This window comes from Drosophila obscura, unplaced genomic scaffold (assembly GCF_018151105.1).
Source record: "Drosophila obscura isolate BZ-5 IFL unplaced genomic scaffold, ASM1815110v1 contig_1, whole genome shotgun sequence".
Taxonomy (NCBI): domain Eukaryota; kingdom Metazoa; phylum Arthropoda; class Insecta; order Diptera; family Drosophilidae; genus Drosophila; species Drosophila obscura.
In genome coordinates, this window is record NW_024542679.1 from 10,962,842 (window position 1) to 10,981,446 (window position 18,605).

The 18,605-nt window shown below is 46.4% G+C and overlaps 2 protein-coding genes across 7 annotated transcripts; both read right to left on the reverse strand.

Moving 5' to 3' along the window:
• Positions 1 to 170: 170 nt before the first annotated feature.
• LOC111071237 (prominin-like protein) lies at positions 171 to 4,182 on the reverse strand. Its single transcript, XM_022362464.2, has 11 exons — positions 3,656 to 4,182; positions 3,443 to 3,590; positions 3,254 to 3,382; positions 2,997 to 3,184; positions 2,772 to 2,936; positions 2,566 to 2,702; positions 2,157 to 2,492; positions 1,790 to 1,902; positions 788 to 1,727; positions 588 to 724; positions 171 to 520 (listed from the first exon to the last, which is right to left on the reverse strand). Exons 1-11 carry the CDS (start codon positions 4,044 to 4,046, stop codon positions 271 to 273), a joined length of 2,934 nt encoding a protein of 977 aa, XP_022218156.2. The 5' UTR covers positions 4,047 to 4,182; the 3' UTR covers positions 171 to 270.
• A 66-nt stretch (positions 4,183 to 4,248) lies between these two features.
• Positions 4,249 to 18,274, reverse strand: LOC111071240 (hippocampus abundant transcript 1 protein). Of its 6 annotated transcripts, none has more exons than XM_022362472.2 (10): positions 15,117 to 15,230; positions 8,388 to 9,219; positions 8,055 to 8,312; positions 7,459 to 7,554; positions 6,872 to 7,396; positions 6,588 to 6,796; positions 6,432 to 6,518; positions 6,253 to 6,350; positions 5,905 to 6,180; positions 4,249 to 5,756 (listed from the first exon to the last, which is right to left on the reverse strand). In XM_022362472.2, the coding sequence occupies exons 2-10, from the start codon at positions 8,883 to 8,885 to the stop codon at positions 5,659 to 5,661; spliced, it is 2,145 nt and encodes a 714-aa protein (XP_022218164.2). In that variant the 5' UTR covers positions 8,886 to 9,219; positions 15,117 to 15,230; the 3' UTR covers positions 4,249 to 5,658. The 6 variants fall into 6 exon arrangements, with proteins under 6 accessions (XP_022218164.2, XP_022218162.2, XP_022218163.2 ...); XM_022362470.2 differs by lacking the exon at positions 15,117 to 15,230 and adding an exon at positions 9,751 to 9,883; XM_022362471.2 differs by lacking the exon at positions 15,117 to 15,230 and adding an exon at positions 9,747 to 9,883.
• Between the last annotated feature and the right edge of the window lie 331 nt (positions 18,275 to 18,605).

Below are 18,605 nucleotides of genomic sequence, written 5' to 3' on the forward strand. Positions count from 1 at the left end.
CCTATTTCACTAGGAATGAGGCGCTATCTCTCGCTAATTTAAATAGGCGAATTTACAAACTCGTTTCGAATGACACGAATTTTTACCTTCGCAGTGAACGAATTCACGATGAATCAGTGATCCATCTCTAACCGCTGCACAACGTATTTTCAAATTTTCAAAACAACGAAACACATGAATCTCATTGTAAATTCGGTATATTTTGAATCGGTGGTCCATAATTCAGTGAGTTTGCAATGGTTACTCGTCAAATCTATGCTACCAGGACATCTAGTCTCTTTTATGCTTGCTCGGCTCTGATGCCTCGCTTACCACAGTCATCTCAGCCACTGGGCCCCTGTGGTGCATAGGCGGCACTGTCTCCACTGGAGCATCGCCCCCCTTGCTCCTGCCGCGCTTTCCCTTTTTGAAACCTTTTCCTTTCACTTTACACGGAGCGCACTGACAGTCTGCATCGTGTTCGAGGCCGCATCTAGGCGGTACGTGTGGCACGTACGGGGCACCTGTGCAAATAGGACATCTGTTGGAAGAGTAAGAGACAGTTAAGAACAATGCAATTCTTTATGTTGTTGCCATTGAATACTTACCCTCCCACAGGGGCACCGGCTGCAGCGACCATCGGAGCGGGATAGATTTTGAGGTACAGGCACATGAGACGATGGCAAACGAAGAGAGTCGGCAAGAGGAGCAGGGCGCAGAGAAGTATACCCAACCAGAATCCGTTCTGCAATAGGGATACCGGTAAGCCTCAAACAGGAGCATTTGAGGGGCAAAAAACTGTACTCACTATGGGATCCACTAGACGGGCACAAACAAAGTAAACGCCTTCGTAGTAAATGTAGGCAAGGGGCTGACAAAGTCCGACATTATAGTTTGCCTCCGTGATTACCATATCGAGATACTCATACAACTGTTCGTTGATGGCACTGGTGAGATTTTGGGCAAGATTGTTGATAAACTCAGCGCCGCGCTTCTTGATAAAATTCTCTGCGTTAATTATTGACGTGAGCAGTATTTGAATGGAATTGCCAAAGTCGTGATTCAGATAGAGAATCAGCTTATCAATATCCTTCACAATTTTTAAAGCTTTCTTCATGCCACGTTGCACGGGGAGGAAGAATTTAGAATGGTAGGCCAATGCACTGTATTTGTGCAGAAAACTAAACACTCGACCGTCTTCCTTTAAGACTGATGGATTTGTTGCCCATTCTTCCAATAAATCATTGGCCAGGAACAACAAATCGACGTTCATTAATCGCAGGCATAGATTCTCATCGTATAGCATGCTGTGATAGGACGTGAGATTGCAGTTGCGCACCTCATTAAGTTCGAGCTTCTCGCTTTCCGTCAAAAGGTCCAGCTTTGACAAATCATCGGTGAAAACGGGCGCACTTTCCGGGTCGTCGGGCAGCAATTTGACGCTGGCCAAGTCGTTGACATCATACATATTATTCGCACGCAGCAGCTGAAATACGGACTCATTGGCTTGGCAGGACCTGACTGCCTCTGACATGTGAAGTGCTGGCATCACAAACCTATCGCCCTCAGTCTCTGGCTTCAGGTAACGATTCATGTCGATGACGGCATCCACTTGGCGGAAAAGTTCATTCTTCTCCTGTTGCGTTGTTGGTGCACAGGCGCCCTCGTATGTAACCAGCCCGATCATAAAGTAGAACAGTCCGATCAGCGCAATGAACGAGAATATACAAAATATCATGATGATGGCTCTGTAAAATATGATTCCGTTTAAATGGAAATGTTTTAACACCGACTGACAAGTCGCACTCACATCAGCAGGCATGAGGCGGCCATGCCCTTGCTGCCAAACCCACTTGGTCCAGGATGAGTCCGACTATAGCCGCAGACGCCGCATGCCAAGGATGTAAGCAGGATAATAATTATCTAAGGCGAGGCAATCATTTTAATACCGAAAACTTTGTTTGGTTCGGATCTTGAGTAGATGCATTTAAAATGTTAAAAAAGTCCGGCTTAAAATCTATACCTTACGATCTTAGCCCATTAAGACGGAGGAAACGGAGAACAAAACACATACTCGAATACGCAAGATATAAAAAAAACCCTCTCTTGAGCCGTAGCTCTACCATATCGGACAGCATGAACCATTCGAATACGTGTATAAAAAAATTTGAACTTACTATTACAAGTAATGTGATACATATGATATTGATAGCCCTGCGATCGGCACCAAACTTTTCATAGACATCGTCGAATGTCTTTGCGGATCGTAGGGTGTTCAAGTGAATATCACTTATCATTGCCTCGATCAACGTGCGCATACGTAAGGCGTGATCATCGAAGGTTGAATGACCAGCGGCGATATATCGTTTAAGCGGCGGCCCAACGTGTGTCATCTGCTCCTTGATCTTTTCACGAACTGCATTAAATCGAACCAAGGCCCTTTTCGGTATTAGGTTGTATTTCTTCCTAATAATCATCTCAATGGCTTCCACATAGACTGTGGTATTTGGCAGCTATTGTACAAAATTTTCACGGAGTACACTGATATTCAATATGATGAACTAGAGATGCAAGCAATATACATACCTGGTCCAAGTGCAGGCATGTGGATGTATCCATATACAAAATGCTATTGACGATCATGGATTCATGACAACGTTCTTTCGTATTGCCACAGAAATGGGTTACTGTGTAGGTCATATCTCTTTTTAGGCCTCGTATCGCTGAAAAGAAAAGATGGGGTGTAAAGCACACACACACACACATGCACGAGTTCTGATTGTCCTAGTTACAGTCGCGAAGGTTTGATGTATAGAAGCGTAACTCCTTCTCCAGATAATTCAATTGCTTCATTATTGTTAGTGCCGCTGGCATATTGTCCAGTATGCGCTCTAATTCCATCAAAGCATTACCGTCGGAGGTATCAGCCAGGTCCAGGAAGATGTGATTATGCGCCTCTACACAATAGCAGGTATGAGTTTGGATTAATTTCATTAATTTTGCCAGTTGGAACCTACCGTTTATCTGCTCGATTAAATGCGTCTCCAGTTCCTGAAAGTTGAACACCAACAGATGGTGGATGTGATCGGCGACATTCCTCAAAAAGGTACAAGTATCCTCGTTGCTACGGCGCATCGTCACCATGGACTCCTCCAATCCACGATCCAAGAACTTGTTCGTCACAAACGCTATGGCGAGGCCAACGCTGTGAATAATCGTAATCGGATATATATAAATTTGGACTGTCAATGCTGATACTGCCACACACACTCACATCATTCCAATGATCAGCACCAAGAGGCAAACGCCGCAACACAAGCGCCGCCTGCGGTCCGTAGCTGCCATGCACTGGATGCAACCCTGCTTGCACCGTAGACAGCAGCAAAAGCAGCAATAGCAAACGCTGCAAAATATACTCGTACGATGAGAAGATATTGATTTTTGGGCGGATTCCCCAACTTACGCAACGAATGGTACGGCAATGATCGCGGCCAAGAGGAATATCACAAAGAAAAGCACCAGCCAGTACCGACTCAACAGCAGAGACCACTCGTTCCTTTCCACATTGCGGCCAAGTACCAAATGGCGCTCCTTCATTACCCCAATGTAGCCTGCAGATCGACAAGCGAATTGGAGTCAATGGCTTGCTCAACTGGAGTCAGCTTTGGACACTCACCGGGTGGCAGGGCTGGTTCGTCGGTCAGCACCGCGTCGAAGATAAAGTGTGTAAAATTGTAAATGGGATTCACAGCTTTTGTGTCCGATGACAGATCGTGCGAATAGTTGAAAAACCCATCGAATCTGGTGTAGATCACGGGCGGAAAGTGCACCTGTCCCACCTGTTCGTGCGTTGTGCCGTGTCCCTCGTAGCCCGTGCGCCAATGATCCGCAGCAATTCCCATACTCGAACTATTTCCAGTTTGGCCATCGGTGGCGACAACGAATGACATTATGACTAGGGAGAGCAAGGCCAAGTGACGCTTGCAAGGCTTGACGCAAGTAAATTTTCTCTCGCCTGCACAATGGCATCCGCCACGGTCGCCTGTCGTGGTTCCCCTGGAAGTCATCTTTCAAGCAATGTACAATTTTGGTTTCTGTGTAGACCCGCGGTGTCTGAAGAGACTAATGTGAGAAATTGTATGTATGTATGCTTGTGTGTCGACCGAAACATAAACTAATGTGTGTGTGTGTATTCAATATTTAAAATAACATATTAAACAAAGCCACAGTTGGCGTCTCTCTATTGTGTGGAAAAGATATAGTATTCAATGGTATAAGCGCTTCATCAAACAGTTTTCGTTTATTTTGGTTTTCGTTTAAAACACTAAATTACATTTTAAATAATTTACAAATTAAAATGTGGATATCGTTCTCCTAGATACTCGTACAAACTGTCCTTCCGTCCATCTGTCTGTCCGTCTGTCTGTTGTCCTGCCCCGTACTTATTCATTATTCAGAGCAGCATTCAGCATTGGATCTTTAGGTCGGGGGAGGAGCGGAGCTCCTTACACTGTTTTGCAGCACACTTTGAAAAATATATAACTTTGATTTTCTAAAGTACTGTACATACACACGCACATTCCACACAGGGGATTGGATTGGTTTAGGTTGGGTTTTTTTTGTTGGGGGGGACTGACTATCCGTAGACCTCAAGCATCATTGAAACATTTTTGTTTTGTTTTTTCGTACTGGCTTTATCAAAATAAATAAAAAACTACACCTGTGGTTTGCTGTACGCACGATTAGAGGCACGCTCGCTAACATTATGATTTGTGTCCAGTACCCTTCACATCTATACATTCATTTATATCGTTATTTGTTTTATTTTTTTTTTTTGTGTCAATCAAGTTACCCCCGGTAATCAGTTGCTATATGTGTATGTATACTGGTTACAATATTATCCCATTTGCGACTGACTCTGCTGAAACTCGGATTAGTTTCGGTTTTATCTTTTTAGTTTACAGTTTAGATCACTACAATTTGCAAAGTAAAGCTTAGTATTCAGTTTATTTGGATGTTTCCTCTTCGTAATTGTTTTGTTTTGTTTTGTTTTGTTTCGTTTTGTTTGTAACTAAAAATGGTACTAGGGGCTGTGGCTGTACTTTTTGCTGAATTATTGTGCTGAATTGTTGCATCTAGCAGAAGGTATTTCTTGTACGAATTTACAATTACTTTGTTTTATTTATTTGGCAGTTTTTGTTGTTGCTCCAACACTCATCTGCTGTGTGATGTGTGTGTTGTGGTGGTGTAGTTCCCAGCTGACAGGGAATCAACTCCCAGCATTGAGCCACAAAACAAACGACAAACTGAACTGAATTCTGATAGCGGGGTGGTGGGCGGTTGATAACTCTTCCTTATGCAATATAAAGTACCCGGCTAAGATGGAAACTAACGGAAGAAGACTTGAATGGTAAGTCTCAGGCGGCAAGGCAATAGCAGCATGATCATTGGGCATCGACGCAGAGACTTACTCTCTCTCTCTGATAACTTAGCCATGGTGTGTGTGGGGTTGGGGGGACTAACTAAAGCCAAACTAGTTACAGCATTCGTTACAATTACAAAATTGATTAAAGTTAATACTTAAATACTCTGCTTATACGTATTTTTAGACACCAGCTGCGGTTGTTGCGGTTGTTCTGTGTGTTGTGTTTGTTGTTGTGTGGGTTGTGGGTAGGACGACTACAGCTGCGCCAGTGAATCGGAGCGTATAAGCGGCGCCAGGGAGCTGGGTGCCTTGTGGCCAGTTTCAATCTCGTACTGCACATCGAGCGAGGCACCTGCAAAAAGATTTAAATAATAAATAATCAATGGTTTCCGTTCCGCACTGCTGGGCTAATTTATTATTGAATCGTTATTTTGGGCACGAGTCTTGCTTCTTCTATCTTGCTGTGACTGTGGCAGTATTTGGACTCGGGGCATCCTTACGTTTCTTCTCCAATGCGGCATTCTGGCCCTCGGGTATGAATGCTGCCACGACTATAGCACAGACGACGCACAGGGCACCAAATAAAAATGGCGGTCCTGGCACATGATGCGATATCTTCTCCACATTCGTCTCGCTGCTGCTGCCTCTGGTCCGAGCGGGATTTTCATGGTCATCGTTGAGATCCACATTGAATAGATAGAAGATAACGCCAAACACGGCCGGTCCCAGGCCATTGCACAGGCCCCTCATGCCCGTGATCATTCCCTGAACAGCACCTAAATGGGGGAGGGGCGATACATTCAAGGATAAGTATCATACGCATGTTTAGAAGGGGACGAAATACTTACCCTGACTCTCGGGTGCCGCATATAGCGATACGAACGCACTGATGGCAGGATAAGTGATGGAGCCCAAGGCAGCCACAACGCCTGCCGACCACATCATCCTGTAAAAGAATAATGGATAGGGATACATTCACACAACGCCCCAACAACATTTGGCTTCATCTCTCCTGACGGCCACTCACCATTTCTGACTGCCAAAGCCGTACCACAGCAGCTGCACAATTTCTAGGGCCAGACCCACAATGATCGTGCGCTTGGCACCAAACACTCTGAAAGACGCACATTAAGGAGGATGAGGATGCTGAGAGATTACAATTTCGAGTGTTTAGGATACGCACTTCATGAAGGAGCCCAGAGTCACTTGTACTGTGATGCTGAGGATGCCAACAACGGCTATGAATACGGATACCTCCACATAGTCGAAGCCCATCTTTAGTTTCAGATAGACAAACATGCAGGAGTACTCCCCAGCCTCGGGCAGATAGGAAAGCAGCACAGTGAGGCACAGCATGAGGACGGTCTTGTCTGTGCCGACCTTTCGCAAGGCCTGCGCCGTACGAAATGAAAGGAAAGAACGAATAATTAATCTCTTGAAATCGCCTGGTTAGATAGTTTTGCTCACCTGAAATGGATCCGCCTGCTCCCAGCTGATAGGTGCACCCCAGGAGGAGGGTCGCACCTTCTCCGAGAGGCTCTCCGGCACAGCGACCAGTATGAAGAACACATCCAGCAGCGCTATGGCCGTGGATAGAGCCACCACCAGCGTGTCGCCATACATGTCCATTAGGGCATTGCCCAATGCCGGCGAGATGACCAGACTAGCAGCAAAGGTGGCCGAGGCAAGGCCATAGGCCCTGGAGCGTTCCTCCGGCGTGGTCACATCGGCCACGTAGGCAAACACCACCGAAAAGGTGACGGCAAAGGCGCCACTTATTGAGATCATGGCAAAGAACCACCAGGTGTTGATGGACATCAGCGGTATTGGTAGGCAGGTGAAGAATACTGTCACTAATAGGAAAAACTTTCGACCCCAAATATCGGAAAGAGCGCCGATCAGCGGCGCTGCCAGGAACGACAGGATACCCTTGATGCCCATGACCAGGCCATTCATGAGGAACGTATGATCCGGGAATGTCTTGTTCAGTTTCTGCAAAACAAACAAAAAAAGTAAATAAAAGAGATTAGCGGGGTACTCCACACTCTACTCACCGATATTATGGGCATCGTTAGGAGTCCCCATGCAAAGAACTCTAGAAATATCACAACCAGCGCATGATGAACACTCGGCTCGCCTATTCCGGAACTCTGCGGAGAGAAAGATGAAGATGAATCATTAGTAGATGGCTGAGTGGGAGTCTTAATTGTAGGCTGCGGCCAGATGGGCGATGGGTAAATGGTAAATGGAAGCTGCGTCATCGCACGTCACGTCATAGCACGAGCTACCGTGTGGCACCCAACCCCATCACATACCACCCCACCCCACCCGTCAATTGGTGGCTGCCATGCGGGTGACTGAAAATAAATTGCACTAAATTCGAAATTGTTTTCGTTTGTGTTAGGCAGGGACCCCACACACACCCCTTGGCTTCTGGCTTCACAGGGTCTCTCTGGTCTCTAACCGATTCGTTTTGTCGCTCATCAATAAATAAAATAATAAAACAAAAACCAAGGGTCTGAATCCAGCGATGGAAAATTCCATGCAACATCCGATTCCTGTCTCTTCCACCCAGGGAATCACGGGGCTATGACAATGAAGAAGGAATGCAGACGCCCTGAAATACCTTGGAACAGAGAGAAAAACCAACCTTGCAGCAGCATACGTTGCACGCGTAGCGTAGCCATCGACAGCATCGATTCCGCTTGCGTCGCTCCGATGGCGGATCTGCGCCTGGAGCCAGCGAACGCATCGAGATGTAGGAGGCGGCCGAGTGGGTGCGTCGATGCGTGCTGCCCGCCGCACCACCACCACCGCCGCCGCCCGGCCTGGAGGAGCTGGCTAGCGACGATGTGGTGATTGCGGTCTCGACAAAGTTACTGGGATGAGCCGCATAGCGCGACGACTGCTGGAGAGAGGCGGCATTAGAGGCGTCGATGTGGCCATGATGCTCATGTGGCCGCCGAGGGCTGCTCCCGCTTACCGTGGGCACATTGTCCAGGTCCGGCTGATTGCTCACGCTGCTCGGCGTCGTGCTGGTGCTCGTGTTGGTGGCTATAGAGGCCGAACGGTTGTCCGCATGCAGCCTCTTGAGCGGTGAATGTCGCTTGACCAGCTGCCCGCCGACGATGCCCCGTCCGCAGATGGGCGGCGACATCGGCAGGGAGCTGACAGTCTCCACATCTCCCTCGTCTGCGACGTCGGCCGTTGTGGGCGTGGAGCTGTTGCTGTCCGTGCTCTGTGTGTCCGTTTGCTCGCCCGATTCTGGCTCGGTTTCGGGCCTGATATGCGTGCCGATCAGTCGCCCGCTTGCCAGGGGCACCAAACTGACTTGCTGGGCCGTCTCCGTCTCCGACTCCTGCTCCTGATCTGGCTCGGACTCTGCATCCGGCTCTGGGCCATCAGTCAGGTTCGTTTGCTCCTGCTCCTGCACCGCCTGCTCCTGTTTCTGCCGTTGGGCGTAACATCGCCCGTTACGCATTGTCTCCTTCCTCTCAGTGGCCAGTGGGCCGACGCTTTGGTCTGGTATTTTCACTCGGTATTGTCCTGGTCGCACTTAATTCCATTGCCGCATGTGCCGGGTGCGGGGTGTATGGGGGATCACAGTTGTAGTTGTTGTTTCCTTGGAAGCGCTGATTCCACCTCGTCTCTTGCGTCACCTTGCCTCTCAACGTGCCTTCCTGTTCGTCTGCTCGTCTGCTCTTCTGCTCTCTATTATCTTATCATTTGTTTGGCCTACATGAAAATATTTCCGCCACTTTTTCTTGGGATTGGACGTAGTCTAGGGCTCTATCGAGTTTCACGCACTTTTCTTGCTGTAATTAAAGTTTACCCGTCGCCCACCATTTCAACGTTTACTTATTTGTCGTCGAGCGATTTTCTTTCAGCTCTGAGGCAACACCCCCATGTCTCTCGAATTTCAATTGTGACACTGAGGCACTGCCCATCCTCAGTCTTGCGGGTGGGTGGTGGCCGGTCTTCGACACTGCCCCCATCCATGCCTGCCAAATGGCGCTAAAAAGCTCGGACTAAATGCTGAACAATGCTGACTTTTAGCACTCGCACGCGAATTGGGACAGCAAGCATGGATGTGTGGGGGCCTTGGAGATCGAGAGAAACAGCAGCCTCAGCAGCAGCAGCAACAAGCAAACAAAGCAAAACAAATAAAGAACAAAATCCGAAATTACGATTTATTTTAATGGAAACCGTTGGAGGATCGTTGGAGCAATGAGTTTAATGCCACTAGATCCAAATGGATATTTTGTTTGTTTTGTTTGTTTGTTGCTGCTGTCGGAACGCGTGGCCTTAATACACACACACACACACACACACACACACATACACACACGCTTCGTATAACCCTGGAATCTGCACTCGGAGAAATCGACGGATGCACTGCGACGGAAGAAGCGCGGAAATTTTTTATCAAATTTTCAACTACAGCTCACGAAAAAAAATCGCTTCGAATTTTGACAACCATCTGAATTTAATAAAATTTACTACAAATCTGATTCTGACGTTAATTGGAGAGTCCTAACTTCTACAAGTTTCTGTCAGTGTATTCCCCGAAGACAGCGAAAAAGCCACTTCCATTTGCCGACTCTTTCTGTCTGCTGGGTTTCAATGCTCGCGCCGCACTGACACGATCACCGCAGCACCGGCAGAACAACGGTAACAGAGCAATTAAATGTCGAGCACGAAAGCTTGGAAGAGAGAGCGAAAGTCAGAGAGCGGATAGAGCGAGAGTTAGAATGGAACAGGTGAGGAGGCATGCACAGAGAGCGCTTTGGAGGAGCGTTCACTTGCGTTCTTTCTGTATATAGAGAGCGAGAGTAACGGCATCACCTTGTTTTTAAATACATCTTTGGCAGAACTAGCATTAGAGAGAACACACACAAGCCACAACAGAGTTCCTACTAGAAATATACCCTATAATAAGATTTACTCCATTGCGGGGTTTTGGAAGTAAACCGCTATTCTCTTACTGCCGTATATACAGATCCAGGGGAATTGGAAAGATGTAGAATAAAAGTCAGATCGGTTTGGTTTCAGAACCCATCAATATGCCCTTCCATTTAATGGGAAAAATGCCCCATAATGCCCAAAAATTACTGCTCCAAAATAAATTGTCGCTCGCTCATCTCCAAACAGACAAAGCTTAACGAACGATGAAAGTTTTGAGCAAACAGCAGCGCCATTGTGTGGCACTTTTGCGGGAAAGTCAACATTGGAAACGATTGTTGTCTTGTTGCTCGGTGCAATAAGATTAAAGTACTTGCTAAATGTGGCCACCAGCAGCTGCTCTGCCACATTTATTTTACACCAGAAGCAAGCCAGCCAGCATGAATCAGCCAGCTGCAAAACAGCTGTTGCTCTGTTTCCGATTCTGTATTCTGTATGTTGCATAAATCTCCGGCCAGTGCAGCTAACGAAAAAGAAGCGCCTTCGGGTCAAGTGCGGCACAAATATAAATGGGGATTTCCCCCACTGCCTTCCGTCATCTACATAATCCATCGGGACGGGAGAAAAGACGAAAAGTGCTTTCTGCCAGAGCTCGGGTCCGCCTCTGGCAGCAGGAAACAGTCGAGGGTCAATCAGCAGGCGGATATTGTTGAATGCAGTCCTTGCTCATCCTCATGAGTCCTCAAATCCAATTTGAAAGAAAATACTTGAAAATTTGGCCTGGCATTTGCCTGTGGCCACATGAAAAGCCAGCACTGGGAGTGACCTTGAGAGACGGCAGGGGCATGATGGCGGTCCCCGGACCCGGACCCCCACCGGACGACTACCGGACAGACTCATCCATTTTGGGGCATGCCGCCGAGCTGCAACTACATGGCGACGATGGCGTAATGATTTGGCAAGAGACATGCTGGAAAACATTTCCATGTTTTCCATTCATTAATGTCACAAATGACACAAGCAACAGCAACAACCACAAAAAATAAGAAGCCACAAGAGGAGGGGCAAAAGTTGTGGGCGGTGGCCAAAGGCAAATTGAAAACCTGTCCGAAATGGGATGTGAGCTAATGGCGTACAGAACGGGATATTACGTACTACACACAGTGGAAAAAATGTTCTTAAATCCAGAATATGATGAATAGAAAAAAATGTTGCGAGTGTCGCTTTTAATCCCCCCGAATTCTCACATGTAACTGCCCATTTTTCCCATTTAGAATCGCATGTAGGGGGAATGGTTTATGTGTCCGTTCGCTTATGAAAACTTTAGTCAGCGATTCAACATTTATAAACTGGAGGTAGTCTTCTTCCATTTTAGCTGTATCTATTTCTCTCAGTGTAACCAAATTTGTTCGCTCTGGCAAATTTGTAGGCTTAGGTCCTGGCTGTGGTCCTCGCCTGAGACTCTCCACGTGTGGCGCATTTAACACGCAAAAATTTATAAAAATAAAAGGGGTGGCCCGCAAGGTCAAGTTGGGTGGCTTTATTTTTCCACTCGATTTGGCCTGCATTGGCATACGAAAAAAAAGAAGGAGTTTACCATCCCTTTTCGTGCACTTGATTTAAATTTTAGCAATGGCCAATAACAGGCAACTTCTTTCTTCATTGTTGTGGTTTTTGTTTTTTTTATTAAAAAGTAGGCCAATGCCCAACGAACCAAGGACAAACCACACTCCCAACACACTGCCGCACACACAGATACAGACACAAATGCAAATACAAGTTGGCAAGAAAGTGAAACTCGACGCCCACACCACCTGTCTCCTGGCAGGAGCCAAACTTTATCGCGCGTGTGGTCTGTATGGGAGTGTTTCGCCAGGTGGCGCCCAACACTGTCGCAGTTTTAATTAAAAACCCACACAAATTGGCGGCACACAAATCAATCAGTTCCAGCCACGAGCCTCTAGCAGATTGAATACAATGAACCGGAATCCTTTGATACAGGATCAAAAGTATGCAGAACAGAAAGTACCCCAAAAGGCAGTTGCAATGTAACACCAGAGACATGAACGCCCATCATTCATCTTTGCGTTATTTGTGGCGAGTATCGATCAACAGTTTTGCGAGCGACTAAAAATGGATGCCAAATGTCAGTTTGCTTAAAAAAAAATGGACGCTGTGTCGCCTGTGACGCTTACTGATGGCATATAGAGCTAATGGTGACTGACCAAGGTCACATGAGTGCACCAGCAACAGCAACAGCTGCTGTGTCTCTGTTCGGAACTCAGCTCGATGCCTCGAGGACAGCCTGCAGCGCGTGCAACGTATACGAGATACGCATTATGTATACATATATATATTACGTATACGGCATGTGGCCCACTCGCTGCTGCCTGTCATCGCTGCCGTCCGCCTTTCAATATTAAAAATAGTTTGTCAACAAGCCGCGATGTCTCCTGCCATGCAATAAACTTTAGAGCGCGCCTGTGGACGGGGAATGGGATGGTCCATGTTTATCTTCGAAAGAAAAGACTAGAGAAAAACTTGACCCTTGATCTATGCCTGTTCTCATCGCCCTCACATGACGCCGCACATTGATGTTCGACTAGAGACACACAAGCGTATGATGGAAAAGAGAATGCCTAAGAATTGCAAAAACAACATACATATCGTGTGCATAAGGCAAACTGATGAGGGGTTTGTTTGTCTTCATTATCTATGCTATTCTTTAAATGAGAAGAAATGATTCCATAGATTTTGTATCTACTCTTTCTCAACTCTTTATAATAGTCGTTCAAATACAGGACTCTTACAGACAGGAAGCTGGAGACATCCATTGCGCATTTGCGTTTATGGCGTCTAAAAATAGCTGTGGGAAACAGGACTCTCACAGCCTGTCCGCCCTTCTTTCACATGATGCATATTGATTTTCTTCCGATTCAAGCTTTATGATAATAGAAAAAATATCATTGCAAGCTGTCAAATCAAAGTTATTTCTCTCAGGACACGGCCAAGGGCAAGGTGTAAGGTGGAAAGTGGAAGGCCTTAGTTACAGTTGTCTCTTATTGACATGATAATGCGCCCTTGCACTGCACCGAAACGGCGGCTCAGGGCGAACCTTGCATGTCGCAGCAACGAGCACGAAAAACTGACAGCCTGACAAACACGTAAATCGGAATGGAACACAACAAAATATGAATAGATTTATGATTCTTAAAGTTTCGGCCCAAACTGTGTTGACAGCGCAGGCACAGGCATAGGTACAGGTGCAGGGGCACTGGCACAGGACTCTGACTGCATTCGAGGCAGTCGTGCAGTTAATTTGCATAAAGACGACAACGGATATGGACTGGAATCTGGCCAAAAAACCAACTACACGAATTGGAAGTTTAATGTTTCCGTCGCATTAAACCCAAAAAACAACTACTACTGGACAAAAAAGAAGTTAAAGTAAAAGAACAAAAATACTCCGATTTAGACTTCTCTTTCTGTATCTCCATATCTATTTTTTTTTTGGTGGATGATTATAATGGCTCTGCAAAATGTTCTATAGCCAGTACATACTTTATTGCTGACGCTCTTGTCTGGTAGCGGATTTATGGTAAGGTTTCACTGCGGCATATGCCAAAACAATGGCCCACACTCCCAAACAAAAGGGAGCAAACAAACATCCAGTGGATGGGCCATAATTTATGGACGGCAGTGTGTTATCTAACGGCTTTTCATTGGGGCTTTGAAGCTCTGTCTTCCGATATGTCTCCGCGCTTGGGAGCTGGTGTGAAGAAAAGGACTCCACCTCGTAATTGATTGGCATTAACGGCGCCGGCTGAGCAAATTTTTGGCGCTGGCATCTCAGACTTCGACTCAATCCTGTTAGCGAAAATATACTGTATATGCGTGGCAAGGATTTTCCTTGCCTTGCCTTTATAAGGGAAAACAGTCGTGGCATATTCGTTCTCTTTCTCTCTTATACTGCGGTGAGGGTTTATTGAACTTTGGCCAATGTTGTGCAAATTTGGTTAGCCAAATCAGACAAACAAACCTTCTAGGAGCCATGCAAAGGACGACAGTGGGTTGCATGTCGCACTTGGAGGAGGCACTCTCCTGCTCCTGGGACGATTGCAATCGGCTGCCAGCGGCTAAGCGGAGTTTAATGTGGCCATAAAGACAGAAACCCGGGCAGGAGCCCCATTGCCCATAAAAATCCCAAGCAGAACAATGAATACATTTAACGACCAACCCGTAATGGTCGGAGCCAGGGCATTATGCGAAATTCTCAGTACATTAAGCGGGCGGTCAAAGGGGCGTTGGGAAGATCGAGGAGGCCCTTCTTTGACCTTCTTTGAGGTATGAAAAAAGTCCGGAAAAATACCGCTACATCGCTTTGATCTTAGGTGAAGGATACTCTCTTTTCAGATGTCTTTGTGGAGCGCTCTCTCGAACCGTTCGAGGTGCAAACGGCTCTCCATCTTCGGTACAGCTACAGTTTTTGCGTAACGGGACAAACAGCTGAAGGCAAAAGCACGCCTTCGTGCTCTAACGGATTGAGAAGCATTTCAAGTTCAGTTTTCGTCAATTTTCCCTTCCCAACGCGTTCGCTTTCTTACAGTAAATTTCGCACACACAACCCACTAACACTCACACACACAAAATACACTCTATAGATGCCACCATCCCATCATACGGGGGGGGAGAGGCACTATTGTTTATAGAAAAGTTTTTGTGTTTAGGCGCACACGAACCGAGAGGAAAACTAGACGGATAATTAAGGAAATTGCCACGAAACGAAATGAAAGCGAAAATGTAAACGCACGCAAAAAAAACATGGGAATATCGTGTAGGTATTTTTGTAACACAACAACGCTACGCGACGATAGATGCGCAACGATTCAGATTCCGATGCCGATTCCGAGCGTGATGTTCGCTTTTCCACATGCTGCGCCGTACTCAGCTGGAAAAGCGTCTGGATTTGTACTCGCTGCCCCTGGGCCTTGCCAAACGAACATTTTCTTTGTGCCACCGCCGCTCTGTACCGTATGATGCACGCGACACACAAAGCTTTAAAGGCCAAAAAAAAAGCTCTTTGTCACATTTTAAATGTACACAATTTGGTTTTCTCTTCTGAATTATATTCCGGAAAGTATACAGGGCGATACAGGCGATACTCATCACCGAATGGATTGGTTTTTAGAACATTTATTTGGTTATTTCTGGTGGTCCCGCTTTCATCACAGGAATAGGAATTTCCCCACTCGCCATTACTTTCACTCACAGACACGAGTACCATTACAAGCATATCACCCACACACACCCATGCGCCTTCGATTATTTCACTTTCGTCGCAGAATTTGCTCCACAAACCTGCTTTCTCGCTTGCACGAAATTTCCCATAACAATTGCAATTGTTTCTGTTGATGCATTGTTCTTGGTCCAAGGCACTGGGAAAACGTTGTAGCAGTACCTTTGCTGCAGGTGTGCGAATGTCTGCGTAGTGGGGTATAAGCCGGACTATGAACAACAACAACAACTAACGTTTATGGTTCACTAAAAGATAACTCTAGAGTTCATTTCGTCCAGGCTTATCATTTTTGTGCACTACATTGACTATTGCAGTGCTGCTGTTGTCTTGTTTAGACAGTGCTTAAATATTTTGAGCGCAAGCTTCCCGGCCGTCATCGTAGGGACTTTTTCTCTCTTGCTGTTGCGCTCTGCCTTTTGGCATTTGGCCGATTCGGCGCCATTGCTTCGAGTTTTATGAATGAAGAAGCTTTCTTGCCGTGCAGCAATAGGCAAAAGTCCCCCATAGGGAATATTGTCAACAGGGAAATTTTCCACTGTTCCCAAGTGTCTGCCGGTCTGTCCAACAAAATTAATAACAATTCGTTTTGCACAGTTAATTTACTATGAAACAAAAGCCAATTTACAGGGAATCTCCTGGGCGACATCTAACCACTAATGGGTACCTTGTGTAGTAATTAACTCGTAGCTTAGTCAAGGTCGCACGAAAAGCAGTTCTACATAATTTCCCTTCGGGTCGAAACTAAACCCGTAAACCCGTAATTAAGCCCAACAGAAAGGGAAAGAGAGAAAGGGAGAGGGAATGGAAAGATAACTTGGCGCAGGCGTCATGAGCTTTCCACACACTAAACTCTAACGAAATCTGTTGCATAGTGCTGAGGGCTTGGCAGCGCGACAGGCAGGCTGCCACGACTCTGACTCTGACTTCGATTTCCACCATTAATGCGGCTAATTACCATTTTTAGTCAGAACACCAGAGCAATGGGTGTCAGGGAATGTGTCATGCCATGTGCCGGGCGACGCCTGCAGTAGGAGGTGGAGTTGTAGTCACACCCCAGTCCAAACGTGTCCGTGAATGCTGCTGCTAACAATTGCGCAAAGACCTGTGAGGGAGTGGGAAAGTACTAATGTAATATATACACGCGCGACTTCGGACAGAACAGTTCAGACTGCAAGAAGACCTTTAATTTGTTCATAGCCATCCCGTTAATGGCGAAACCTATGAAACTGGTTCACGGAGAAAAGCGAGAGTTCAACGCTCGCCCAAAACTCGCTCCGTATCAAAACAGAAACCCAAACAGAACAAAACAACTTCAGCTTCTCAACGAAAACGAAAGTCGACGTTCCGACCACAAGTGGTTTCAGTCGGTGGGAGAGAGAAAAGTGTGTGGCAGGTCATCGATGTTGAGTCGATTATGAAATCTGACACACTTACTAGCAAGGGAACTGAGAAATGGAAATGGAAATGCCGAGCACTTATTACCACAGGTTTTTATGTGTTTATTGAGTGTTGTGGGGCAAGGCAATATCCAGCTTAGGGCACTAGCGGGGGGAAAACCTTGTGATATTATCGGCCATCCATTCGCCTGTTTTGTGATAAGCGACATCGCCTGATTTTCCATTGAAATGGAATTTCCGTGCAGTAAAATACAAGCAATCAGAATATCAGCGCGCATGTCTGTCATCAAATGATCCCCAAATTGCTCGATAGACGGGGACGTATCACAATTAAAGCTAATTCTAAACCGTATTTCGCTGGCACGCTGGCCGTCCAGTGAAGTAATTCATGGCTATACAATATATGATGATAAGCAGGTGCCACTACACACTACTACCCTTTATCAGGGAGCGCACTTACCGTGAAGATACTGCCGCTCTTGTGGGCACGATTCCGTATGACCAGGCCCGCCAAGGGCTTCTTTACATAGATCTTGGGCATCTCGGTGGCAACTTTTGCGGCTACGTGGCTCTATCGCCCAGAAAGTTCTTAAATTTTAATGTTTGCACTGGGCACAACACAACGCCGCGCGTCGTCAGTTGGTGGGGTGGAGTGTGTGTTGTGGGTGGGGGTATAGTTGATTAGCTCTCTTTTTGGCCTTCGCTGCAGTCGGAGGCGACTGTTTATTGAATGTTTGGGCAATTTGCATGCATCACTGTTTAGTATATTATTTGTAGACGCGATTGTGTTCTTCTCTATCCTTTATACAGGCTCCAGGCGCGCTCGATTATGGTGATGCATTGGCTCTGGGCACTGGCGCTCGGGCTGGGGCTGGGATTGGTGTCGTACGCTTTGGGGGCATGCTTGCCTCTTGATTTATGGATACACAATCGATCGCATCTGACTAGCAGCACCTGGACACGACGCTCGGTTTAGTTAATTTACTTTAATTTCACTGAACTGAAAATTTAATGCGTTCCACGGGCCGAAATGGAGATAGATGCGTTTTTGGTGCTAAAAAATGCCGCGGAAGGCGCTGTCAACATGTGTTCTAGGGTTGCCATCGCATCGCAGTGCAATCGCAATCGCTAGAATCATCGTTGTCGCATCTCTAACAAAATTTTCCGCAGAGGCTCTTCTTCTTCCTTTTTGCGGAAAATATTTTTCTCTTCTTCTTCCATTTTGCGGAAAATATTTTTGTCTTCTTCTTCCTATTTGGGGAAAATTTAGCTTCTTCTGCTTTGTTGCCTACTTTTTTTAGGGCTGCCAGATCGGTTCAAAGCCAATCGATAATGAAACGGGTAGCAAAATTGTACGAGTCTGGCAACGCCACAAAACGACGTCACATTAGAGCTGGTTGTGTTTTAGGACGAAGACATCGATTATAATCGATTATCGACATAAAATATACAAAAATCATAGGCTGTTTACATTGGGGCTGCGTCATGCTTCTTTGCGCTGCCGGCGCGTTTTTACATAGGTTAAGCATAGGGCCCTAGTGGTGGCAAAAAGTTGCGTCAGTTTCTGATTCATGTGCGTCATTCGATATATTCGATTGCTTTGCTC

Bases quoted from the DNA above. Each gene is read 5' to 3' on its own strand.
- LOC111071237 (XM_022362464.2), bottom strand. From the start codon at position 4,046: ATGACTTCCAGGGGAACCACGACAGGCGACCGTGGCGGATGCCATTGT. The intron at 2,703-2,771 runs GTAACTAGGACA...TTTTCTTTTCAG, and splicing joins TACATCAAACCTTCGCGACT to CGATACGAGGCCTAAAAAGA. The intron at 1,903-2,156 runs GTAAGTTCAAAT...GCCTCGCCTTAG, and splicing joins GTATCACATTACTTGTAATA to ATAATTATTATCCTGCTTAC.
- LOC111071240 (XM_022362472.2), bottom strand. From the start codon at position 8,885: ATGCGTAACGGGCGATGTTACGCCCAACGGCAGAAACAGGAGCAGGCG. The intron at 7,555-8,054 runs GTTGGTTTTTCT...TTCTCTCCGCAG, and splicing joins GCAACGTATGCTGCTGCAAG to AGTTCCGGAATAGGCGAGCC. The intron at 6,181-6,252 runs GTAAGTATTTCG...TCCCCCATTTAG, and splicing joins TGCGGCACCCGAGAGTCAGG to GTGCTGTTCAGGGAATGATC.